Below are 27,801 nucleotides of genomic sequence, written 5' to 3' on the forward strand. Positions count from 1 at the left end.
GTCCTCCAGATGGCAGTGTTGTACTTCTTTCTAGTGTAAAAAGACAGTATCCACTTCTACTGCATTGTGACCTGTGTTTTCAAGCCTAACTTGGTTAGATTGACTCAACAGGTCTCCTTCCACACATGACTGCTTAATACAGCAAACGTTCTCTTCTGCCAGCTTCAAATGAACAGTGTTTAGTATAAATGCAACCCCACCTTCCAAATTATGCTCAACTGCTCCCCCCAATGCACGCATACACCCACACACACACACACACACACACACACACACACACACACACACACACACATCCCCCAGTTTTAATCTGCTGAGTGCAGCTGGGGGCCGTGGGTGTAAAATGAAAACCTTGTATGTTTGCCTTAAAAAACTAACGGAGAGTGCAGATAGTTGTATCGTGCAGAGATAAAAACACAATGGAGGCATCGTGTGAGCTGGGGGCCAGGCCAGCCGGGGGCTGGTGATTATGGGGCAGGCACAGGAGGGCACCTGCTTTCCACTGTCCCAGGGCCACCACAGATGAGTCTATGATAATACGCAGAGCTGGCCACCTGCTGCCCCACGATGTGTCTCCGGATATGTTACATGTTTGCTTAGCAGATGCCCCTTTACCAGGGCGACTTGCATAGCTTAGCATTCGTTTCTATACTTTTTATCCATTTGCACCGTTGGATATTTACTTTAAGCGACTCAGATTAAGCACCTTGCTAAAGGGTGTGACAGCACTGCCTTTCCTGGGAATTGAACCCGTAACCTTTGGGTTGTGTGTCCCACCCTTTCACCAGCACAGCAAATCCACTGCATCATGGGTTCCCTCCGGATGCTCATTCTTGGGGGGATGGGTGGATGCTTTACGAAAAGTATCTGCCATTGGGACTAGTTATTTAAGGGCTCTAACTACCGAAGCAGGAAGGATGAGTAGAATACCTTGCATAGATTACTGTGTTTCATATAAAGGTACAAACCTAGACCTGAAAGAGTTACTGTGATATCTCTTGTCTTGATATTTGATATTATCATGAATTCAATTCACAGAGGTGAAATTAAATGATTGAGAAGAGCAATCTAAAAATGATGTTAAATTGGAAATGGGGCTATTTTTTCTCCTCACCAAAATAAAAAAGTGGAGTTGGCAGTGGGGGTGGACTTTTCCAAAACGTGGCAAGTTGCTATGCAGTAAGTGGAAAATCATTGCTTGAATAACGTTTAAATCATTTGGAATAATTTGGAATAAATTTTGGTCTTAAAATATTAAACATTTTATATATTAACCAATGAATAACAGACCCATGTGCGCCTGGTTGCTTCATGAAGCATGTTCTGATTTGTCCAAAAATTTCACTACTTCAAACTTTCAATAAGCAGGATTCGACCCGTTTAAATCCTCTGTTTGTGGTATTGCAAAACAACTGACAAAGGTAATACTAATCGGCCATGGAAAGGACACAAAAGGAATTCATTATAATCCAATATTTCCGACACAAGTGCTCTGAATTGCCCAGGTAGGAGTCATCACTCAGCAAACCCCATCACCAGTCTGCTTGCCAAAACGTGTGTTTCCTTTGCCACTCATTAACATGTATCATGCAAACACGGGGAAAAATACAGTCAAAAGAAAAATGAATCTTTCCCGGTTTTTAAAACACATTTGGGCCATGTTAGTTGTCAAGGCACTGTCATACACAATGGCGAAGCAGTCCAATTATTAGTGTAGAATGATTTCAAACTTTCTGAAATGTTTGTATGAAAAGGATGTTAAGAAACTTCATGCTCTCACATTGCACAACCGTTACAGGAATATGCAAAGCTCCTTGATGCAAGGCTTCCAACATTTTGCTTTTTAAAATGCACATTTAATGAATAAAGGAGCACAATGTGTTGTTGTTATTATGATATATTATTATGATATATTAATCTAATCCAAGGATAAGTGGAAGGTTTCTTGGCTGTTTTGCTGTATCAGTCTGTGAGCAGAATGTTTGTCTTGGTGAGGTCGCATTTTGTTATTGAAATAGTGTGTACTTGACAGAATTATGTTATAATCATGTTAACATAATTTATATAATATGTTTGTGTTACAGAGGATTTTGACAAATGCACTGCAACAAATCTAAAAAAAAAACATATTTAGCCATTTTTAGCCAACTGTTGGTGCAGTTTATTCTTAAAGTATTTTAATATAAGATATGCTTATTTGTCTGCTGTGTCCTGTATGACTTTTTCAATGGAGCCTCCTCAGCTGGGATGTGCATTTTCAGAGTGTATCTCTGAGGTAATTGATGATAATAAAGTTATAATTAATCTGAGATAATAAAATTAGCTTTAATGGCTATTTGGCCAAGTGTAACACCGTGTGAAAAATGCACTCTGGTCTCAGAAAATTCTTTCATAGGAATCTGTAAGAGGAAAATTTTGTAAGCTTTAATTGCTTTAATCAACCTCTCAGATACTTGCATCACCATGTAAAGCCTTTCAAGGATTTGAATAAAGAACAAAAGTTTCCTTTCGCGTTGTCAAAACAAGCCTTTGCAAGAGTGGTCACAGGGCCCTTCCCTGGCTTGTTGCAGTTTGCGTGAGAGCACTCTGTTTAATCTCCTAGGTGTGTGCGCTTAGTACTCACTAAACTGTGTGTGTACACTAGACGTCTTGTTTGATCGTCTGAGTTCAAATGAACTGTGTCATTCCTTCCGGAAGTTATTGTTGCGAATAGATAAGGTTTTCTTCATTGGTTACTCATAGATTTACTCTGCTCTGTTCAGATGAGACTTCATCCTCTAAATTATATATCTAACTCAAAAACGCTTGGAGTCTCCTACGATTGCAATACACTTGCATCCAGATATCTTGAAAAGCTATCTTCCTTAATTAAAATGGCAAAGTAATGAACAAAATGGAGACCATAACTCTGAAAATTGTAAGATTGGACCAGGATAACCATTTAAAATGAAAGCTTTGTTTAATGTACATACAGTATGTGGTTCATATATGTTCATTACTGTAGCCTTTTTGATTTACTTGAACCATGCAGGAAATGAATGAGAATGATGCCCATTTTCAGCCAGAATGCTGTTCAGTGGTACACTAGGTTTCCTTACCAAATGTGTACAGTTATAACTACAATAACAACCAGCAGATGAACACAGGAAATGTGGAACAACATCTCTCTACCCGGAATCAACAGTGAGCTCATTATATCCATATTATGCTGGATTTCCAACAGACATGTTCAGCTAGATAAGACGTTTCCTGATTGGACAGAGCAAGAAGGGAGTGATCCCCAGTGCATGCCATTTTTAGCCATTGTATTTATTAGCTCCTGTGCTTCTTTTCAGTCGCACCTAATGCTGTTTAATGTTATGACCAAGATCTCTCTTAATGACGAAGACAGATTCACAAGAGACAATGTTGGTTTAAGCTAGGTATCAATTTAGGTAATAAAAAACATGTATTATTTGCTGTATTTGAAATCCTATATGGAGAACTTTGGCCCATATTCAAAGCATTAATTCTCATGTGCTTTTTCTTTTAATTCAAGTAAGAAATTTAAAAGTAAGCAATTGTTACATTGTTACATTTTTTAGGTTCTTCAACCACCAAACACATAATGTTGTATCAGGAATACAAAAGGAACACTATGGTAAGATTGCATGGGGGCCTTTGTCTTCTTCACAAACAGTAGTAATACTGATACAACAGAATTTGATATTCATGTTTATGCCTGATTTCTGAATTACTGTGGTAAATTTTCTGTCACCTGGGTGTTTCCCTCTGTTTTTGGAAGGGTGCTATTATGGCGAGCGAAGTGTTAAGATTCTTTGAGATGTGTTTTGTGAAATGTGTTATTGTTTTCTTAGCCATATATGTCTCTAAATCCAACAGAAGTAGCATTCCGACATATCTGAAGTTAACGTGTGACTATTCCAGTGACATTAGACAACAGACATACTGTATATAACTGCTTTGTGCAACGTCAGACTATCAGATAAACTAAAACCACCAACGTAATATTCATGTCAGGGGAAACTGCCAAGAGAACATGCGGTGGAGGATGTTGCAACATTCTATTAAGCCAGTGAGTTCATGAGCACTGTTTATTTGGAAGCCATTTCCAAATGGAATGTATATAACTTGATCATAATTTAACACAACAGAATTCACATTCAGACATGTCTGACAGTGACATGCCTGTTGTCTTCACAGTATAGAAACACCTTACACATCAGAAACACAGAAATGATCGTTATGGTCTTGTTTGTGTATTGTGTGAAGTATGTGTTCATATTTTAATTCAAAAATAGAAATCAATATATTTACCAATAGCTACTGCATTCTTGTCAGTAGGAAACAAATTGTTGCCAAAAAGTAAAACAAAAAAAATGTCTTAAGACCTTTTTGGGGAGCTGGTGAAAGGGGAGATTAGGGGCTGTAGAAATATGTTATTGTGGGTTATTTTCCCAACCTGGGGCAGTACCAGCTCATGTTAATATTATCCTTGGCATCTGGTCTGCATTCATACATAGGTAATCCATGATAACATCTTTAATCCTCAAATACTTTAGTTATCTTGACTTGCATAGACCGAAGCTGTGCAAAGACTCCAACACAGTATAAAAATTATGACATGAGGAGCAATGGGTGCCATGACCATTTATTTGATTTCCCACACACAATTTGATAAAGACTCCTCATAGGTTTGTAGGCAATGTTGACAATAAAATTCCTGTGCGTGGTAACACTGCCAGAATCTCCTCACGTAATTGTTATTGACAATTATGCTAAGAGGCAGGTCATCAAAGAGCTCCACACAAGCTTGTGTTTTTTGAAATGGCAACTTGCTAACAAATGTTAATCTAAATGCTAATATTTTGCAGATTTGAATCTAAATGGCTATATGTGTCACAAAACAGAATATTGCTGAATATTGCTTGGAAAATGGCAATAATGGTTATATTATTGATAGGTCCTTTGATTTAAATATTCATGTATTTGTTCTGTGCTGTGACAATAAATAATAATATACCATAATAATAAATAATAAATAATAATAATAACAACAACAACAAAGCAAACAACAAAACAACAAAGCAATGATGATGATGCGATGAGGTGTATTGTAAAGCACATTTCAGAAAAGCGTGTTTTTGCAAGAAACTTTGCCTTTCCTTGTTATCCTTGGATTTCCTGGAAAAGTTCCATGCACAAGGGTTTGGCCTCCACTGCTTGTGTGGCATCTGTGACTAAGAGTGAGGGAGTGGTGGTCGCTATCCTGCTTCCAGGATAAGTAAACCCAGGCCCAAAAATGGACAAGTTCCTGTGAGCAAAGAGGTCTTGAAGGGTTAAGCTGGCATGTCTTCTCTTTGAGTGGAAAAAGTTTTGTTTTATTTATTTCTTCGTTTTTCGCCCCCTTACTTGGAAAACAGCATGTACCAGCTGTCGAAAGGTCACACAGTGTAGGAAAGAGGCAACACTCCTGTTTGAATAGCGGTTTCTTTGTACACACTGTGTTCATTAAATCAGCGCTCACACAGTTGTTGTTAAAGTATATTGGTTCAGGAGCCCACATTCTGCTCAGGATCTACTGTGGAACCACATCGTAGTCTCTCCACCACCTAACTCTCTATTAAAGTCAAGTAAGCAGTAGAATCCCATCTTGATTTATGTACAAAAATGTAAGTATTGTACTTTTCCTGTGACAATAAATTTAAAAAAATTCAACTTTTCTTTCGTCCCCTGTGTCTCGGTCCTCATCTACCCAAGTGGGGGCTTCATGGCTTGGAATGTTGGAGAATTCTACTGCACTTCCTGATCCTCCTCCTCTCATCCATCATGACACAGTATATCGCTTCCACTGCAAAGACAGGTCGCGGCTTATAAATCCATGTCACTACAGAGATTGTCTTCGCTCTCAAGGTGATGGATAACACGTAATATGTTTACCTTCCAGGGACGTGTAGATTCCTGCAGCTTAAAAGAAGGCGACATCCTTTTAGCCTTCTGTCACCCACCTCCTAAACTAGCAATCTTTATTACAATCTTTTTTTTAAAAAAAAAGCTTTAATCCTATGCTTCTCTGTCCCATACATGTCGTTTCCAGTATGTCAGGTTCAAACAGTGGTAAGGCAGGTTACCTCCTGAGAGAAAACACCTATGGAGCAGCGTGCGTAACTTTGTCGGGTCTCAGGGGTATGTTTCAGATTAGCAACATCAAGGCTGTTTAATCAACAGGCAAACCACATTTAAACTCTACTTTGATTGTCACTCCTCAAACAGACACTCAGTCTAAACCCACAGGACAGTATTTTCCTGAAAGGGGAGGTAAAAGCCCTATGATGCGTAATGAGTAACGCACACAATTGGGCCTGGCTATGACACAAAAGAGAGGGGGTGCACAATCATACCCTGCTGCACCCCCGCCCCTTTATCAGTTTGATCAAGTGTGGGTTGGTTTGGCCCCAGGTGCTGGCAAGGTGAGTAATCCTCAGTAAGAGGAAAACCAGCTACCGCGGGTGAGTGAGAGAGCAGAGAGCGCTGTTCCCTGAGCTCCCTCTGAAGATGGGGAAATTGGGATTGATTTGGCTCTCTAGAGGAATTTACAGAGGCGCTGCCACACCTGTTTGATAGAATAAGAGGAGCGAAAAGAAGAAAACCTTCATGATTGACATTGATTTACGTTACATTTAGGTTTCACGAGCAAAAACATAAAATGGGCTAAATCTAAGTATATAAATCAAATGAAAAGAGATTTTTATTTTTACCTGTATCCCAACGTGACCTGTAATTTTTAAGATGGGTAAATCGCAGTGTGCAGATACTGTACCGTACCGGTGCCCATTCATTTGGCTGAGAACACACATTCCCCTCATAAAATTGTGCCAATAGAAAGGTGAAAGGAGGGTAACTTCTTGGAATGGACCAAAACAGAAAGTTTTTTTCATGAAGAGGTTCTTCTTTCAAGCACAAGCAAATGGAGTTTGATGAAACAAACAAATGGACTCTCAAATACAGGATAATTTGACAAACATACATGTTACTCCTCGCAGTACTTCAACTGAGGCACACTTAGAATTGGAAAAACAGCTGAATGTTCTTCTAATGCGTCAGTGCTGTGGTAATACAAAAAGGCACTGTACTCTTAAGTGAAGACACAATGTTTCCTTAAGTCAATGTATGTAGCTGACTGGCCTGCACACAAAACAAGAGTTTGTCAGTGAGAAATTATCAAAACTGTGATCAATTATAAAGCTATGTTTTCACTAGCTGATGTTAGTTTCCATGTTTAGTTTGTTTTCAGTCTGATTTGGTAGACAGTGGGGTGGCAGTGTGGCATAGTGGTATTGGGTAAGGCTCACAACCAAACGGTTGCTGGCTGAATTCCCTGCTGAGGCACTGCTGTTGTACGCTTTGGAAAGGTGCTTAACCAGAAATTGCCTCAGTAAAATATTCAGTGGTATAAATGGATAATATGTGAAATTTTAACTTATGTAGGTTGCTCTGGGTAAGACAGAAGAGATAAGACCTCTCTTCAGCGCAGTCATTTTTAAATGACTCTATTCCTCTTTTCTTACAGCAGAGGGCACTGTGTGCTACCAACTTGACAAATGTTCACTAAGGACCTAAATACACTTAAATTCCTCACAGACAGGCACAGAGTCGTTGAGCAGAGTTAACTTATCTTTACCCGTATTTGATAAATTAAGTGATTAATAAATAGCTGTAAGTATTTTGGCGTGTTCCATTTCCTCCACCTTCATTTCTGACGTAATCATTGTAAATCTTGACACAGAATTACAAGGAAATCAATCATGTCAACCTCTTATGTCTCAAGCCGGATTATTAATTAACCTTTTCTACTGGAGGTCTTATAAAATATTACTCTTTGTTTGCTGGAAGTGCTAGTCACCTGTTCTTTAGCCACATGGGAAAAGAAGAAGAAATAACGGTTCAAAACAGTACCTGAATGTGTGTGGAAAGACTTGGCTCTCCCCTCACAGATACTGGCTTTATAAATGCGGAAAATAATTCCCACAGCTGTTCAGCTATCAGTCCCTAAATAGGTAGCATGACGAATGAGGCCCAGCAACAGACAATGATGATACACGACGTGTAGCATATGGTAAACAGATTTTCAACAATGCAATAGATAAGGAGAGAAGAACAACAGAAGGGAATGGCAGCTCTTACCCCTCCCTCCATTCTCTCAATCTTTCTGGGGCGAGCAACACTTCCGATGACAGCATGCATCGTGGCAAAGTATAACATCAGCCCAGCCATATTCTTTCATCTCAAGGGGAATCGGATCATTTCCATTTAGTGAGCAGGCCCCCGTCCCCTCTAAAGGCTACTGTACTGTAGAGTGCACAGTGCTGCTCAGCATTGTTCAGACTCCCTCTCGCTGGGGAAGAAATACTCAGGAACCCATTGTATTAAGCAATTGGTGAAATCACAGACACAAGACCCCTTTGCCCCTTTGCTTCAACCTCAGCTTCTGGTGGTAAATCATTGTTACTGCACCCTTTTGGGGTGCAGACAGACAGACAGGCAGACAGTCATGCTGACATACCCAACCAAAAACAATAACCTCAGGGTAAGAGTGATAATTCATCACAAAGCAATTCTTACTGGGTTAATGATTAGAGTTTATGTTTCAGTCATTTCAAACAGTTATCAAAACATTATTAGCTGGCAGAAGGAATACAAAAGACTGTGTTCCATTCGAAGCATTATATGAAACATGCTCATTTATGTTGACAGAAAAAGGATAGAGGCACCATACAAACTCTTTTGACAACGCTGACACTGTTTAATGTATCTATCTTATCTCTGAACATTTTTTGTCAGTTCTAGCATTAATTAGAGTTTATACTCTAAGATCTATGGATACCTCAGTACACAGTGTGTAAACAGGTGATATTGTTGACAACTTTGATATGAATTTGGTTGTCTCATTAGCTTATACAGATAACAGTCGGGGTTGGACATTTTTTATTTCTGGCATATAGTCATTAAATTGATTTGCTTCTTTGCCAAATTTCCTAAATGTGAATTACTGCAAAAAAATGTAGAGATGTAATCACTCTTTGATGTCTAGATGTACAGTGTGGTGTGGACACCATACAGTTTCTGATACATCTTATAATACATTAATAAATCCATATTTTACATCCACATTAATGACTGTGAATGTAATTGTACTAAACACAAGCTAAAGGGTTAATGCTCAGGTAACTCAGTCAAGTAATGGTCTTTGCATACAATACTTACAATACAATACAACTACAGTTGAATTGGAATTGCCTAATTTTCAAATTACCGTGGTACAAATTAAGGTGTGCAGGGGTCACACGTCATGTCTTTTCTTTCTATACAAATGGACGCAAATCTATTTTAAGCCTAAAGGAAACTCTGAGGAACCTGGTCATTAGATAACTCCTATCACTGGTTTCACCCACATACAGTGTGCCACACGATAATGCCCTCTGTGGAAACAATGGTCTTCTTCAAACCTGTCACCACAGAGAATTGTTTTTTAGCTGCAAAATCCATAGATAGTTTCAATGTGAGCAACGGGACATTCGTTTTGAGGCACCAAAAACAGAGATGTGATCAATTGTTTTTGGAATGAAGGGAAAAAAATACCAGAACCATTATTATTGGTTTCTGCTGTTTTGTGGGATACTGTTCTAAACTTAAGCCTAGTATTTCCCCATTGTTCAGGATCCTGTTTTTTGTTTAGGGGTAAAGGGGAAATCACATAACGATAGTCATATCTTATATGATATATCGTAGTCGTAATTGTCACCATCATTTCTGTCATTATCATTACCATGGTCATCACTGGCATCATCATCATCATCATCATCATCATCATCAACAACATTGTCATCATCATCATATTTTCTGGAAAAAAATATCAATGCACCATTGCGACTATGAGTTTTACTCTTCAACATCAGCTCCATGTTTTTTGACAAGTGACTGAGTCTGTTTAATGAGGCCTCCTCCTTTTTTGCCTTTATGTTAGAAGCAGAGCTATATCCCATCTGACAGGCCACTCATTAACCTACTTTAACACTGTGATTGATGTGCAAATCGCAGAGCGTCCCCGACAACAGGCTGTCATGTTGAAAAATGACACTTCCCAAATTTATACTGAGTGGTGGTACCTTGTGACCCTGTTGGAAATGCCGTTTTTTGTGGTAAATGCTTCTGTTCCTCTGCAGACTTCATTTTCTTGGCATTTTAAAATTCAGTCAGCAGTCTGAATACGTGCCATATAACTGATATATACTGAGATCAGAGGGGAGGGTACTCTCAGACAAAACAACTTTTACAAGCATTATTTATTTGAGTACATAAGACAGTTGCCTTTTGTCCTCTTCATTAAAAAAGGTTGAAAAGTGAGGCTGCTTGGTGAAGTGGAAGAAGACTGAAGTTTTATTTATAACAAAACTATACTGAGGGTTGGAGGTGGTTACACAAACGTTCACCAAGAGCAAGTATGTGAGCAAGCATTCGGTTTCCATCTCTCTGTGCAACTCCCCTGAATTTAATGGCCTCTAACAGCATTTATATATCACATTAGCCCTGTTTACTCTCATTTAAATGAACTTATACCACGTTCGGTGGTCAAAGGTCTATAATCAATCTCTCCACTCATCCACCACTTCACATATCCATTTTTCAATTGATTAGCCATCACACCAAACTCATTCTCAATCATGCTTGAAATGACACAGTAAGAAATAGACAAGTCATCAATACCGATTTAATGGCATATAAAGGTTCCTACCTTGGGATCTCATGTCGATGAGCAGCATTTTCCAGTGTCGTAGCTGGCAACTTGACTCAACTTGTATAAACAACTCAGTCATGCCACTCAAATGATTTTTACTATTTGCAAAGTTGTAATTACGTGGACACGTGAATGCAGCGTGAAGTTACTTCTTGCATACAGGAGGAAGCACCTGATCACTCAGACTACCCAGATATCATCAAGGCACTTTATACAGCAGTTTTGATTGGCTGAAAGATGTGGTGGCCACCCAGTCATGGCTGCTCCCATGCCTGTAGCTTATCCTGCTTGCTCAGCACTTACTTTAGAGACACATTTATCCAAGATATTACTAAAGGCAATTCATTTCTATGCTGCAAAATTTGCTAAATGAGAAACCACAGCTGCTAGTTTCTGCTGAAACCTGTCTTTAACTTGAAGGTACCATGACAAAGAATGATGCTTGAAGTGATTCTCACTGTGTCATGGAGGTGCTGAGTCTTGTTGCCTTATGTAGAAGTCCTTACCATTTATAGAATGTGGGACATTGTTTGGCACCACTGCCTATAGAGTGTTAATTATTCAAATATGTTTTTAGCAAGAGAATGCTAAAATAAAGGAAACACTTGAGTAAATCAGGGATATAAAGTATATTGAAAGCAGGTGCTTCCTCACAGGTGTGATTCCTGATTTAATAAAGAAATTATATTACATTATTGTCCTATCATGCTTGGGGTCTTGTATGAAAATGCTAGGCAAGCCAAGTTGCCCAGTATTTTGGCTACCATAACTAGAGAAAGAAATCTTAATGACTTTGAAAGAGGGATGATTGTTGGGGCATGTTTGGCAGGAACTTTGGTGACAAAGACTGCTGAACTTGCTTCATGAGAAACAGTGGCTAAGGTGGTGTTGGCATGGACGTCTAAGGTAAAGACATCATCAGTGGGGGGCAACTGGTGAAAAGCACATACTCCATGAGTGTTATGTCTGTGCATTGCTTTGAGATGCAAGGCAAAGCAGATGAGCAATTCTGAATCAGCTGACTGCAAATATTGATCTTGGGCATGAGTAGGAAGTTTATATAAGAAGAGCCTGTCGAGAACTTAACAGAAGGGGATACTATGGTCACGTGACAATGCTTACACCACTTATTGCATCTAAAAAATGCACATTTGTTAGTAAATTGGTGCAAAGAATATACACAGTGGTCTATTGAGCAGTGAAAAAAGGCATATGGTCAGGTGAGTCATATTACACATCGTTCTGAACAAGCGGACACATGCACATGTAGTGCACACCAAAAGAAACTTACAAGCACAAGTGTGTGTTTGCCATGGTGAAGAGTTATGATGTAGGGTCCATTCTCCTGCATAGTTTGGGTCCATCCAACCTCTTAGTGGGCAAGGTAAATGCCAATAAATACAAAGCCATTCTGAGGTATAACCTTTATCTGATGGTGAAGCACTTCTATTATGATGGGAGTGGTCTCTTCAAGGATGAAAATGCCCCCATGTACAGGGCATGAATGGTTTTATGAGCATGAAAATGATATTAACCAAATGCCATGTCTGTCTTAGTCACCATATCTCAACCCAATCAAATGCGTATGGGAGATTCTGGAGCAGTGCCTGAGACAGCGTTTTCCAAAGCCATCAACAAAACACCAAATGATGGAAATTCTCATGAAGGAATGGTGTCACATCCCTCCAACAGAGTTCCAGACACTTGTGGAATCTATGCCAAGGCATAGATTCTGTTCTGGCAGTGACCTGAATATTGATATGTTGCCTGAGTCATAATTAGTAGACACAAACAGAGTGTGTAGCTTTTTATTGTTATTCCGTTTTACAGGATGAAGGCACGTCGTGCTGTGTGTGTATCACATTGAGTTCACTTCTCTGTTAAATACCCTACACCTAGGGGAACAGTGAGGGGAAAGCAAAAGCAGTGACATTCTAGTGAATATTGGGAGCTGAAAAAAGAGGATGCAGAGACAGCTTTTTGTCACTGTGAGTTGAGTTTTGTTTTTGCTGGTAAAGTGCTCTGTTATGGCTTCTGCATCAGTGTCTTTCATCTATCTGTCACATTTAAATTTTTTTTAAATGTGTAAGACCAGGGTGATTTCAGCACCTCATCATTGAAAATCTCTGCGGGCTGCTGATGGTACAAACTTTCATGTGACAACAGAATAGTATCAGTACTAGGAAGCTTGAAAGGTTTCGCTTTGCAACATTTTTCCTCCTACAGTTTGATGCAAAATTACTTGCTTAGTGTCAGGTAATAATTTTTGCTGTCATTTCTCTGTGTAATGAACTCAAATCCTTGAAACCCAAGACATGTTTCTGTGTCCTTTTTGCTAAAATGCCTATAATGTCTCTGTTTCAATGTGTTTACCTAACATGTTTGACATGCCCAGTAAAAGTTTTGATAAATAACTTGCTCCGTGGGGTGAACAAGTTTGTTTATCGCCAGGTCATATCCTGTTTTTTGCCACTGCAAGGCCTGTTCTCATCCCATCGGCCCACGGTTTGCCATTTGATTCTCAGAAAATACTCTACAGGTGGCGCAACATAATCAGTCATAGTTGCTGAAATGTTTATATCTGAAGGCGTAACGTTTAACTCCTACATAAGGGGTGATATGTATGGCTCTAGATTATCAACAGTATATGTCACAGATGGAAAGGCCAATTTAGGACACAACTGCAGCTGCTTCTTCAATGCTGTTCAATGTTGTCCAGTTCTTTGATGGTAACCAACTGCAATTCATTTTGATGAGAACTCACATAAAATGTATAAATCTAGGGCAGCTTTAGAATCGAACAAATGCTCTTGAACAGGGCTGGTGTGAAGCTACGACTTATGAACATATGGAGTCTCATCATGATTTGCGTGTTGTGTGACTGTGCATCATCATTGCTCTAAGCACAGCTGACCAAAACCTCAGAGGTAAACACACATGATCTCACTCATTGACGTTAAATGCACTGTACAAAGCACTACACCAAACAAAGCATGATAAACATATTGGAGAGGTAAGACAAACATCACAACAGCTTCAGGTTTACTGGACAAAGAGAGCACAGAAATGGACCTTCCAACAGAAGCGCTGTTGTTGTGTTGCCTCCTCTCTCATTGGGTTAAAAGCATGGATTACTAAACATCTGCAGTTCCCATAGAGAAGGTGACACAGAGATTCACTTAAGACGCCTTGAGAAACAGCTGGGAAGCCAGGAGATTTAGTCTCACAGTGGAGTCTGGGAAAGAAGTCTTGGGGTCTTAGTTAAAAGATGCCTCTACCTTTGCCAAGTTCTTTTTTTGTGTGTGTAGCTATATTGGCTCAAGGGATACCAGCTTTGTCAGCACTGCAGAGAGAGGGGGTTGGCACATGGCACAGCTAATATTTTATGGATGGTTAAAATGCTGATTAGCATTAAATGTCCTTAAAAGGTTTAAAGATAATTTCACGGATAACATGGTCTGTGGAAACACAAGTGGACAGAATGCTAGTTTTGGGCATTCTTTCTATGCTGCAGTCTCTTGCAATTTATTTATTTATTGTTTTCCCCTTCAGAGAGATCAAAGTATGTACTCACCATTCTCATTTTTAAGAGCGTCCCTATGGTATAGATCCGTCTTAAAAACTCTGTCCTTTACCCTGGTTTTGTCATCCCAGTATGCTTGTTTGCAGTGTTACATACAGCTTCAACTGAGGGAAATTCTTTGGTAAAGTTATGAATGTTTTTCTAAGGACAGCTTGCTATGTAGGTGTGGATGTGACAGGTAGATGTTTTCCCAGCCTGACATATTATGACAACCAAGATTGATGTTAATTGTTCACAATTGTATCTGGGAAATAAAGAGAACAGGACAGAAAGTTCCACAGGATGGCCCATCTTGTGAAAATAAAAAAAAATAAATATCTTATGTGGAAACCAGAGGGAAAAAAAACAGAAAACAAAATAATATGTCTAATAATGATGCAGCAGTACATACCAGGCAATGTGACACTGCAAGCCCTTGTGTTGTATTTGGACTGCAAATAACAGAGGGTGCTATTTTGGGATGATAATTTATTCTCTGCGTATATTTTGTGAGGCCCCCCGAAAGTGCCCTGCCTCATATGACCGAATTTTTGATGGAGTGAGAGTGTGTCTGGGTCGTCCTACACTGCACGGTCCACTGCAGTGTGGAGCCATGCAGTCAACTTCCAGGGGAGACATTACCACAATGACTGTGGGATGCTGTTATCTCCGCCCTGCACAAAGAGCAAATCCGGACGCCCTCCACGGATTCTGGATTTGTAAGAAAAATCGGGGGAACTTTAAAATGTGCTTAACCACAGACCTTTGGGATCCCATCTTACATGTAAATTAACATGTAAGTGAAAAGTGTGTAAACAGACTGGAATAACAAGGAGATGAAACAGATTATAAACATAACTCTTTTAAATATAACGAATATAAAGACCAAGACCGTCAGATCAGCGTTGCTTATTCTGAAGTGGTACCTCACGCTGCATGCTAGGTAACATGCTGACTTTCCAATTATTAATAAGTGCGGATATGAATTGATTGCCTTTGGAGGAATGATAAGATTTTGGAAGAAAAAGACAAAAAACTAAAATGGTCTTAATGCAAAACAAACTTTTCATGCTATTGCTATTATCATACACATTAAAAAATATCACTCTTACATTACATTGACAATAGGTCAGATGACCTGTATGCCAGGGACATTTTCATTCTCCAGAAACGTGTTATTCATATTAAATATCACTTTGCGCTTAGCTATACTGACAAATTATTTGCATTACTCTTACTAATTAGTATGTGAGGGGGCATCCACTACAGTAGCCCTTTGTCCTTAAATCTGAGTGATAAATACAATCAAGCAATGTATATTTTGATAATGACACATCAGTACTAGTTTAGCAGTCACAAAAATGAAAGGAAAAGACTATGTAAGAATTAATATTAGAATGAATAAAAACATTTGTGAAGTCATTACTCAAATCTATGGACAAAGCACCACAGCAGCTTCACTGAATACCCCTGAGGAAGTCAGGATGTGAATCAAGGGAAAAAAGGTTGCACTGAAGCATCAATAAACAGATGAAGCATCAGACACATTATATGAACAATTTCCTTTCTGTGATGACTCTTGACTTCCTGTTGATTCAGGGGACAGTTCTTCTCTTTTTTCCAGTCACTGCACGTCACTGACGAGAGCGAGGCGTATCCTGAATGACCTGCGCTTTCCAAAGACTAAGCTAAATATAGACACTGATTTTAATGTATTAGCTACTGTATAAAGTGACTCAATCTCATTTTATCAATCAGGAAGAATCACGGGGGGCCATGTTGGAGAAAGATGAGCATGTGGTGGTGACCATTCTCACAGAAATCAAGTAACATTTGGCAAAGCTACAGAAGTGAATTCCCTGTAAAGCAGATGTTATTTATTCTGGTGCATTTGAGGTCTGGATGACTATTTGAATTCAAAGTGTGATGGAAAGAGTCTGTCCTTCTTTCACCAAATTCTTTACATACTTCTCATGTACCACAAGGACTGTAAGGGACTGAACTTACAGTGGTGATAACCTGTGTTCTTTGTGAGAGAGTGTCAGAAGGGGACTGAAGGCTATCCTTGCACTCATCCATCCTGAGGCCGTTCAGCTGGCCGTCCACAGTGCCAGCCAAAGCCAGCTGAGGACAGATCCCATGATGCCTGACAGGAGTGACAAGTGAAGGGAACACCTCACCACTGTATGCCGTTGCTACCTGAACTATGGCTCTCGCATTCACTCACTCTGCTGTTCACACGATCATTCACTCACACACTCACTCACTCACTCACTCACTCACTCTGCTGTTCACACGATCATTCACTCACACACTCACTCACTCATTCACTCACTCTGCTGTTCACACGATCATTCACTCACACACTCACTCACTCACTCACTCACTGCTGTTCATGTGATCATTCACTCATACACTCACTCATTCACTCTCTGCCTTACTCTTTCACACACGCTTGCTCACTCACTCACTCAGTCAATGACTGTTGATATTGCAACACAGACTTGTTAAAATGAAGTGACTTGCTGAATTAATATGTTTACAGTTTATCTCAATTTCTTGAGCAAAAGTCATGAGACTGCATTAACATTTTCAAAGCAGAGAACACAACCACCCCCCCCCCCCAAATCTATTCAAATTTTGCAAAAATAACACACTTCACCTGCATTTCAAATGCGGTAATGTATAATTCATAATTTAGCAACTAAATCCTCACCAGCTGTCTCTCATCACTGATGTTGTAGTGGCCTAATGGTGGGAATGTGGGCAATGACACCATCATTTGATATGGCAGAGTACATGGTTGTATTACCCCCTCGCTGGCCAGACACATTCAGCCTGGCTCTGTGTCCAATAAGGTTCCCACTATGTCTCAAGACTTTGTTGAAGCCAGTGTCATCTATATGCACAAATAAACGTGGTGACTCATTGGGTTCTAGCACCATTACTCTCTGCAAAATGAATGAACAGAAGTATTTCCCACATACACTATATGGACAAAAGTATTTGGCCACACCTGTTTTTCAGGGTTTGGGCTAGGCCCCTTATCTCCAGTGAAGGGCAATCTTAATGCCTCAGCATACCAAGACATTTTGGACAATGCTATGCTTCCAACTTTGTGGCAACAGTTCGGGGAAGGCCCTTTTCTATTCCAACATGACTGTGTCCCAGTGCACAAAGCAAGGACTATAAAGACATGGTTTGATGAGTTCGTTGTGGAAGAACTTGACTGGCTCGCACAGAGCCCTGACCTCAACCCCATCGAGCACCTTTGGGATGAACTGGAACGGAGATTGCGAGCCAGGCCTTCTCATCCAACATCAGTGCCTGACCTCATAAATGCTCTACAGAATGAATGGGCACAAATTCCCACAGAAACACTCCAAAATCTTGTGGAAAGCCTTCCAAGAAGAGTGGAAGCTGTTATAGCTGCAAAAGGGGGACCACCTCCATATTAAAGTATATGTATTTGAATACAATGTCATTACAATGTAATGGTCAGGCGTCCGAATACTTTTGTCCATATACTATATCTTTATCTGTTCCAAAAGTAGGTTTCAGCCAGATAGTATTACTGTAAAAGGAAAGACATTACTGTACTCTGATGAGACCTTACCTGTACATGTTATGCAATGTATCCTTCACCTTGTTATTGTTCCTCTGAAAAGGGACCTTGTACAGGTGCTTTACATGGACCTGTTTTTTTAGCACTCTGTCAATCACTGAAAGACTCACAGAACTGATGTTTTGAAACCTAGCTTCATCCTGCACAATTTCACTCTAAATTTCTCTGAGACAAATGGCATCCTGTTTGGGGGTAAAAATACCCCAGCATGGAGTATTTGTTCAAATCTATAAATGAATGCAGTAAGCATATATGTAAATTCCAAAACTACATTCTTCAGACATTCTTGACTGTAGTACTGTGAAGAAATGTGTTCACATGGTCACATACCAATTTTCATTCCCAAAAATCCATAAAATTGATGCAACAGAGGATCAGCTGAGATTAGGCTGCACCCTCTGGCCAGCTTCTGTCATTATCAGGCCATGATTTATGATATGGCCTAAAACTGTAGCTGTGTTTTGTTTGAAATATTTGGACACTTTTCCCTTCCCCCAGATCCACCACTGTGCATATGGGCCCCCTTTTGTCTTGCACCTCCAAGTTGCCCTTCCTGTCACCTGCTTGTTCAAGCTCCATCTCTCTGCAACACCAACCCACTGGTACCCTAAGTATTGATTGTTCATTGAATGGTTATGAAACTATGATTGCTCACCTCTGTTGATTGATTGATTTTTCCATCAGTTGCAGAGGTTTGCATTCATTGATTTGCAAAAACTGGCTTATCATTTGCATTTTGTGTGAAAGCAATTATAAATGATAGTATTTTGCAAAACTTGCTACACGTTGTGGGGTTAGCATTAACTGTTTTAAAAATGTAGATGCTTCACGTATTATGTTTGAGAAAAACTACACTCAGAATGTGAATTGGTATTCATTAATTAAAGATTGAAGAATTTGAATGAACTATTTAGAATCAGACATCATTAGCGTATTATTGTCTATTCTATCATCAAACTTTAAATCTTAGAACAATTTCAGCACTGTTTAATTGTATATGTTGTACACATGGGTTGGGCATGTGTTTTACCAGATATAGTAATTCCTCCTGCTGATGCAGATCTGCTGTCTTGCATAACCTAGCAAATAAATATGCTGTACCATGAATGATATGACCAAGCGATAAGAGCTCTATCTGCAGCATTGTATGATGTAGATATGTCAGTCGTAAGAATAATTGCTATGCAGTTTCTATATGCCAATCCTGTTATCATTATATGTTTTAGCATGATGCTCAGCACGACTTCACTGCTGCAATGCTGGTGCTTATGTTCTTATTGCTCCTGTGACGTTCATTTCATTATCCTACCATACAATGGGCTTTTATGTTGCTGTGGAAAAGACACCTGTCAATGAACTAATAATAATAATTACAAGCAAAGCATTGCTCTACTCCAAAAAGGAAAAATATTGCATTCTATGTCTATTCATGTCATTATGCATGTTATATGCATTCAGCTGGGCTTTTATGATGAGGGCTATTTTCTCCCAAGAGATATACAGTGTTTATTAAACAAACCAAAACAAACTTCACTTTCAATGTCGTATCGTGAAAACAGTGCATGACACGATGTACACACATCGACAGAGACATCTGGATCATAACAGGGGAGAGGAGTGGGAGGCTTTGATGAGTCAACTGCCATCTCTTTTCATTTACCTAAATGTTTTAACACACTGAGGCATTAGTGCTCTGTTTAGGGCTTTGCCTCGAGGGACTCATAATATTTACAGCCAGACACTTTAATAGCAGCCTTTGTGCTTTTGCTTTTGGACAGGACGACCTTTTAAGGGGGCAAAAATATACACCTGCAACATTTGCTGCAAGGGTTCGGACTCCCACTCACTCAAAAGTGTGCACGACTTTCAGCTTTGATGGCTGGAAAATATTTACAAAATTGAAGCTGTTGAAAATATCAGCTCCTTATCCCCGTAATCAAACAGAATGAAAAATGGATGTTTAACCCCTTTTGTCAGGGAATTGTCCAGTGCCAATGCTGTTTGTTACCCATAGTATATGTTTTTGTTACCCATTGGCAGCTGTGGAGCTCCAAGTAGGAATGCCCAGAGAGCTAACCTGTATTTGATACTTATCCTGAACATGCTGTTGATTACACATTGTGATACACAATTAACAAGAATGCCAGTTTAAATAATGGCTCACCCATTAGACACTGATTCTTATGTACTTGATTACATATGAAGTGATGGTTTCACCTTTCACCACATGAAAACAACTGTTTTAAGGTAATACCTATCTCTGATGTTTGTCCCAGTGAAATTATTTAATGCAACCCACTGTCTGTTATAATGAAATGATTAAATGTGCCGGGCTTGAAGGTGCTGTGATAATACAGCAATAGACAAAATTAGTTAAATTTGTTAATGAGTTTGACCCAATCATAATCAGTTTCAGGACCATTATCAGTTTTAAGGTAAGCTATCATTCTCCCCTGTTTCTTGCTCTCAAGCCACTATTTGTATTTTAAATAGAAGCACTGTGTATGTTGAAATGTGCACTTGAATTGAAGAAGCTCAGAGTGTGAGTTACATCTGTGTATCTCACAGAAACTGAAGGCAATATAATTTTGCCGTGCATGTTTAATACCAATTGGTGTGTCTGGTCACTTCAAATGGCAAGGCCATAAGAGAATGTTTACTATGCAGCTGTAAGAGTATACAGCACTGATAAAAAACATGCATGTGTATTATGACTGAGCTGTAAAGAACACATTGGAAAATACATTGAACCATTATTCTAAAAAGGAATAATGTTTGAGTACTTAAACACAATCCCCAAACCTTGCCCTCTAACTGTTGTGTAGACTGAAAGTAGTATTTCCTGTTTACTAGATGTGCATGTTATATGTTGTGTTAGTTATCTACACATATGTAGAAAGATATGATGATGTTATGCCAGGATTGAATTACATTAATCACCGTCAAAAGTGTTCCCATGGATCTAGCAAAGTGGAGGGGGCTATGACACATAACTGAAAGTCCTGACTTTTATTTATCCCTATTTTAAATAGATTCTAAACATTTGAAGCTTTTTTCAGTAAATAGTGTGGAAATACTTCTCACTGTTGTGTAATAAAAGGACTCACCTTTGAAAGGCGTGATTTACATTGGCCGTCTTTGCATACTCATTAGCATGCAGTGATTTCAGACACACACACAATGATATCATCATCAGCAGCATGCATTCACCTCCTTTTGGTCACGCGTATAGAAACCTTATTTATTTATGCCAGAAATGCACAATAAAAGATTGTATACCTTTTATTATGTCAGTTAAGTTTGACCTCTCCAAAACAAGAGAGATCGAGAGATCATGAGAGGCAGCACTTTGTTTCACAAAAACATAGCACTTAAACAATATGAAACAACTAAACTGGACAAGCAAAATCACAGCAAAAATCACAAAAAAACAAATACCTTCAAATAAAATTGGACCACTTCCACATACCATAACTGATGAAAGTAACATTCAAAATGGAAATGATCTCATCTGGGCTCCACTGGGCTGCATTGGAGATAACCAACCAAATTATTGAGTGAAGAATGAAAAAGTATCTCACAGAGAAATTGCCTGCTGGGGTTGCTTGTATCTGGGTGAGTGCTCCTGAATGGATGACTGTCCTGCAGCAATAGAATCTCACATTAACCCAGAACGAGAGACTCTTCTGCTGTAGGTTACTAGCCTTCAATCAGAGGCTCTCCAAAGCATTTGGAAGATCCCCATTTTTTGTTGCTATTTAATTGCACTTATAGGACGGTTTGGTTCATTTTATGCAAAATTTCAGCAGTTTATCTTTCAGTTGTTGTCCAACCAGTACTGTGAATCAGAGATTGAAGCTTTCTTGAAAATTTGAGTAGGAGTTAGACAATGAACTCTAGGGAAAGTGGTTAGTTGGACATGTCAAGGGCACACCCAAATCCATGTCCTTCAAAAAGCTGATCTATAGAGTCTTGCCGTGTCCAACTGAACACATTCCCTGAGGTTTACATATTAGAGTCACCCAAGATGTCTGTTAACAGAGCTTAAAATTGTTAAATGTCTGCAAAGAGCATGTAGATTTTGGATATAGTAAAACAATGCAATCTCTTCAAGCTTAAACAAGCTTTCAGTATGGATAATAGGGAGTATATAAAGAATGGCCCCTCCTAGAAACTAAGGAGCAGGCATAAACATACACCTTGATTAAGCTTCTGAAAACAGAAGAAAAAAAAACACTCAGGATTTATGTTTCTCTGGATCACAGAAAACACGCACTTCATCCTGAGACTTGGTGATGGAGACAATGACACAAGAAAGGATATAAGTGGAGACTACATTCCCAGGCTTCTGTGGTAAAATGCTTTGATGCCCCTTACATTTCAAATTAACACTGGCTGCTTAATAAGAGGCAGAATGGTGAGTCACACATTGTTAACAAATAGTTATAAAACCAGCGAAATGGATGTGTCCAGTAGGCCCTTCAGCCTACTTGTGAACCAGAGCCTCCATGTAGAAAGACAAGGGAAGCAGGGGCAGTGTTGTCAAGCAAGGCATGCACATCTGGGCTTCCATTTTCTATTTGCTACATCTACTTTTTATTTCCCCACAGATGTAAATGGTAACAGGAACCAGCACCATCTATTACCCAAATATTTTGTCACCCAAGTGGGGGAATCCAACCTTGGGTTAGAGGGGCAGATTTTTTGGATTTGTTTTGATGCGTCTTTTCAGGACTTTTTGCATGTGGGCGTTATGAGTATACTGATTACAAAAAGGCCATGAAAAAGCCAGTGATTTCTCAGAAAAACACTTGGAAGACTTGAAATCCATAAAAGTGCTTTGACCTCATTATTGTAAACTGTTTGTACTAAAACCGCCTGGGTTAGGTGAATAAGACCCACCATGTACGCATCTAATTTAATCATTGTTTTTAGGACATGACGGAAAAGCACAACCGACACAGATGTTTCTCTGAAATGTGAGAAAACTGTTCGGCCTCATGTGAGTCAATGGTCAACTGTATGCTGTTATTTAGGAATAGGTAGTACATGTTTTAACATTTGCGGCTTTGACTCATTTCTTTAAATGGCTTCAAAATGTATAGGATATATGTGGGTGTCCTATCAAAACATCCATGTTTTTAGCACTTCATACTGTGTACTGTTGGTTTTGCTTGTTTAGTGAGCAAGAATTGGGAGTCAATACAATCATTCAGAACCTTGCTTGAAGATATGCGCCCCTCAACTTTTTTTATTTTTGATCTATGGTGACTATACAGTGAACAGTGAATGTCTGTGTCACTCTACTGCCCACACAGTTCAGCTGCAATTTAATTTCCAAGATAAGTCAGACTGACTGGAAACATTGAGTGAATAAACTGCCCTGCACTGTAAAAAGACCAAGTAACATGTTTTAAAAAGCAAGTAACACAATTTTTAAAGATGCAAAACTACAAAATGACCACTGGGCATGAAGACTTGAGCTCAATACTGCAGCACAAGGAAAACAAGCTTAGACTGAGTAACCCTGATCTTGCTGATTGCAGTGGGCAGATTTGTGGATTCACTTAGTGATAGAACACTTGATACATGCTTTATCATGTCATAGATCAGAAATCCATTGATCATTTTTTTGTGAGTCGGAGAAGGCATTTTTAGAAGTCATGGGAAAAGGAAACGGCATTACTGTACAAACAGCAGGCTACTTCTACTTTGAGGATGTTCTTCAATTTAAAAAGATTTTAACTTTTTTTATGCCAGAAGGTAACAAATTTTGCTTGTGTCTGACATGAATTTTTATAATTGCTATTAAAAAAGCATCTTCACCCCCCATAAATGGCCATTTTGTTTGCCATTTTTAGGCTGTAAAATGCAATATGTTGCAAAATCATATAGCCCATTCATAGCAATAAATAGATGCTGTTGTAACGATTTTCATGGATAGAATGATAATAATTAAGAAAAGCTTTGATGAAACCAATGCAGTTTGTCACTTACAGTCTGAACACACTATTTTGTATCCCTTATGACAGAATGATTATCCAGAGCACTTTTAATGAGAGAGGGCATTTGAGCCTGATGATCTTAGAACTATATTTGAAAGATAGTTTGAACTTATCTACTAGATAATTTTCTAATATTTCATGACTTCTGAAATGTATTTAGGTCATCGATCACTGAATATTACGAACAATAAGTTCTCAAATCTCTGACAGAGCCAGAGCTCAAATTAGGCTTTGTGACAACTGTAATGGACCCTAAATATTATTAATGCAACAGGTGGCTCTGTGGATATGTATGTTTCACAGTTATGTCTCGCCTCATTGCCTCCTATTACAGTCATGCATAGATGTCCTGGAGGAAAAATGCCCACTTTTGACTTTAGGACCAAAAGGGCAGAGGCAGCATCTGAGGCAATTCCAGTTCAGCCTTGCCCTTAAGCAAGGCAACAGAAGTGCCACACCTAGGAGTCAAACTGGCAACCTTTTGGCTACAGTTCTAACTTCTTAACTTTTATGCCACACTGCTGCAGTACTAGCAATCCTGTCTTTGATTTCAAAAGACATTTCTAAAAGACATTTCATTGACGTTCTTTCTAATGGCAGAGGAGGTATGTATGCTAATATCAGAATTCTGCAGTGCTGCTCAATGAATGATCTCATGAAATGAGCAGAGTGGACTATTTATTGACTTACACAAAAGCCTTCAGTAAACATGGGAACATACAGATCTTTTTAAACTGTCTTGTATCTGAACACAGGTGTGCCACATACATTTGACCTCTTCTCCAGGCAGCACTGACACTGTATGTCTCTGACATGTAAGTCATCATATTTTTTGAGTGCTTCATTACAATGCCTCAGCTTTGTGACAAATTTGAAGTTGGTAAATGTTTGCTCTTTGCAGTCCAGAGGTTGCTGCTTTTTTCGATATTTACTTTGCATTTTGAGTACCTACACTATAAGTTCCAGTTCAGTGACTTCCACCAAGGATGGTGACTCATTACTGGTAATAAGGGAAAAAAGGGATTTTCTGAAGGTATGTGGGATCCCCTCCCACCCCCTCCCACCCTTCCCCAGAAAGTCTTTCCTTACTGGTGATTGTAGGATACCTGGGAGTGTGACTTCTTATCACGCTAACTTGTAGTTTCATTCAAACACCCACAGAGTGAAACTGTCAGGCAATAGCAGTTGTCTTCCCTGTTTTAAACAATACCTGTTTATTCAGGTACCTGCCCATACTTGCTGGAGCTGGGAGATTGGACACCGGGCCAGGATTTGATGACAAGAATTCTATAGGAAAAGAAGAGATTCAGCCACCAGAAAATGTTACTTCATTCACTGTATGCTTCTTTTGCACACATCACTGATAATCTGTTAAATACAGGATGAAATAATGAAAAATTAAAAAAAAAAATCATCCAATTAATCAGTATCTTTGTAATTAAAATAAGCCCAGAGTATCCTCGGACCTACAGTTTGTCATAATCCTGTCTCAGAAACTTGTGCTGTCACGTACATGTGCTACACACAACAATGAAACCCTTTGTTTGTAAGTGCATAAAAACATTTTACATGAGACTCAACATACTCCGTGTGAGAATATGAGGCAGATGTAATGTAATGAGAGGCTAAGTGATGTCCATTGTTATACACTGAGGCCCCTTGGACTCGCCCAACAGAACACCCATGGGTGCTCTTGGAGTGCCAAGTCAAACATGCTGCTGATTTTGAAATCTCATAGGCTGGGTAACCACCAATGAAAAGGCGCAAGAGCCACAGTGCCATTCCAATTTGACGGGAAAGTGGCGAGAGTGTTGCCCGGCGTGTTTCAGGCAGGGTGTAACCCTGCTTCAAGGGAAACGGCTAATTACCTTTCCCTCTCACATCGTGCAAGGCTGTGTCGCAGGCCTCACCAGCTAGGCTAAATTACTTCAATAGGGTTCAATAGGGAACTCAGATCATCCACTGCCATGCTGGTACTGAGTTTTCGTTTCGGAACAGGCCTAGTCTTGCAGCACACCCCATGCTTTCGTCATTCCTACTGCCAAAAACCAGGGGAAAGGTATGACTCAACAACTTGCACAACCACCATTTTGCATTCTAAAGTGAATGTGCAACCTGGATTAACCATTTTAAATCAAAGTACAGAATGATTATCTCTTTCTGGTAATTATGCAATCTGTATTTTTTTTAAAAAAGGAAAAATTAATTCAATTTTATAGTGATTACTTTTGTGATCTTTGTGCCTAAACAGTCATTTGTCTTTGCACTGACTTGCGAGCTCGTGTAAACACTTCTAAACTTAGGGTTCTGAAATCTCCCACTCCACAACACAAGCTGAAAGACGTAACTCTTGGCTGTTTGTTTATTGCAATGTATAAACAAGATGGCTGGGTTATTAGTGTTTTGTGTATTTTTTTAATGGTGGTAATGAATGACGTCAGGGCCAATGCTGTCCTCTAGCGCTGTCTCAAACAGAGGGGATAGGTGTTGAACAGTGATAGTCGCTTCACGCTTGTCACTAGTTTATTACTGTGTCCCACTACCATCTTATTCTGATGCTGAACCCAGAGTCCTATCAATGCCAATCAGAGAAAATCACTTTTTCAGCAAAAAAGTTTGTCCATGGCCTTAGACTTCAACAAAAATAATAATAATAATAAATCCTCAGTGCCTTGATTAATGTTATGAAAGTAGCGTAACAGCTGAATGGTCACTGTGCTACTGCCCATCTAAAGGATTGATTTACAGTAACTTACTCTGGCTCTGTATAACAGTACTATGTTAATGCTAAAGCCTGAGGCTTATCTCATATTAATATTCATTTATATAATTAGTATGTTTACTTTCATTGGCTATCCAATTCATTTCCTGCCTTTTTGCATTTAATTGCCCTGAAACCTTAAGGACTTACATTTTTTCCCTACAAATATGTCATGACAATCTGCAGGAAATAAACCGTAACTCTTTTGACACAGAAGCAGAAGTGACCCTCAACATCTTTGGTCAGACACATAATGTCTTGATACAAACAAATCAACCAAATTTTATTAATTAATTACATTTGAAATGAATTTTAAACGTCTAATTAAACCTCTACTAAACCCAAAAAGTCAACTAAACTTGTTTTACCACGAGCTTTGGCATGATGGGTAAGGCTTGTAAGCGTTGGCCATTATGCAGTACTTAATTTACAATCTTACAAAAGATTAGGTATAAGAAAGGTATAGTCTAGCGTTGGTATGCCGTTCAATTTCAAACGTGACGTAACATGAAAAAAAAATTGCTTAAAATATTTGACCAGATATTACAACGTAGTATTAATGACACGGCCGCTGCATGACCAAAAAGGAAACCTTAGGAAGATACCGAGAGTAAAAAATAAACTTTTACGGAGTTGTTGCGTATTTTTTTTTTTTTTTTTTGACCACACAAAATGATCATGTTCAGCTCCGCCCACAAAATTTTTAACAAGGACGAGGAACACATGCTTGGTGGTAGGACGGGGTGGATCTGCACTTAACATTCTGAGATCAATAACTACACAGGAGACTGAGCTGAAGACCCAGCAAAAACTTTGAGGAGATCATTAATCGTACGGCTCTTGTTCTTACAGTTAAAGGAATCTAATTTTGAGAATAATGTCAGACAAGAAAAAAGAAGGAAAGAAAAAAGGAAAGAAAGATAAAACTGACGCTCCAGCCTCTTCAGCTAATGCACAACAAGGTAACGTTATTATATTTTGTTACTACTGTCACAAGTACATGTGAAGTGAGAGCTTTCAAACTACTTGTCTCAACTACTGACCCTTTTGATA

At 39.1% G+C, this 27,801-nt stretch overlaps 1 protein-coding gene across 2 annotated transcripts in view; it reads left to right on the top strand.

Moving 5' to 3' along the window:
- The window catches only part of nrg1 (neuregulin 1), a 144,364-nt gene that overhangs the window by 45,037 nt on the left and 71,526 nt on the right, over positions 1 to 27,801 (top strand). Inside the window, exon 1 of one of the 2 annotated variants that reach the window (XM_036528613.1) lies at positions 27,480 to 27,710. The exons of the other annotated variant lie outside the window; for it this stretch is intronic. Coding sequence (XP_036384506.1) covers positions 27,626 to 27,710 — 85 coding nt within the window. The 5' untranslated portion in view covers positions 27,480 to 27,625. Of the gene's footprint in view, positions 1 to 27,479; positions 27,711 to 27,801 lie in introns of those variants that run through there. 2 annotated transcript variants of the gene reach the window in all.

Source organism: Megalops cyprinoides, chromosome 5, assembly GCF_013368585.1.
Source record: "Megalops cyprinoides isolate fMegCyp1 chromosome 5, fMegCyp1.pri, whole genome shotgun sequence".
In the NCBI taxonomy this organism is placed as follows: domain Eukaryota; kingdom Metazoa; phylum Chordata; class Actinopteri; order Elopiformes; family Megalopidae; genus Megalops; species Megalops cyprinoides.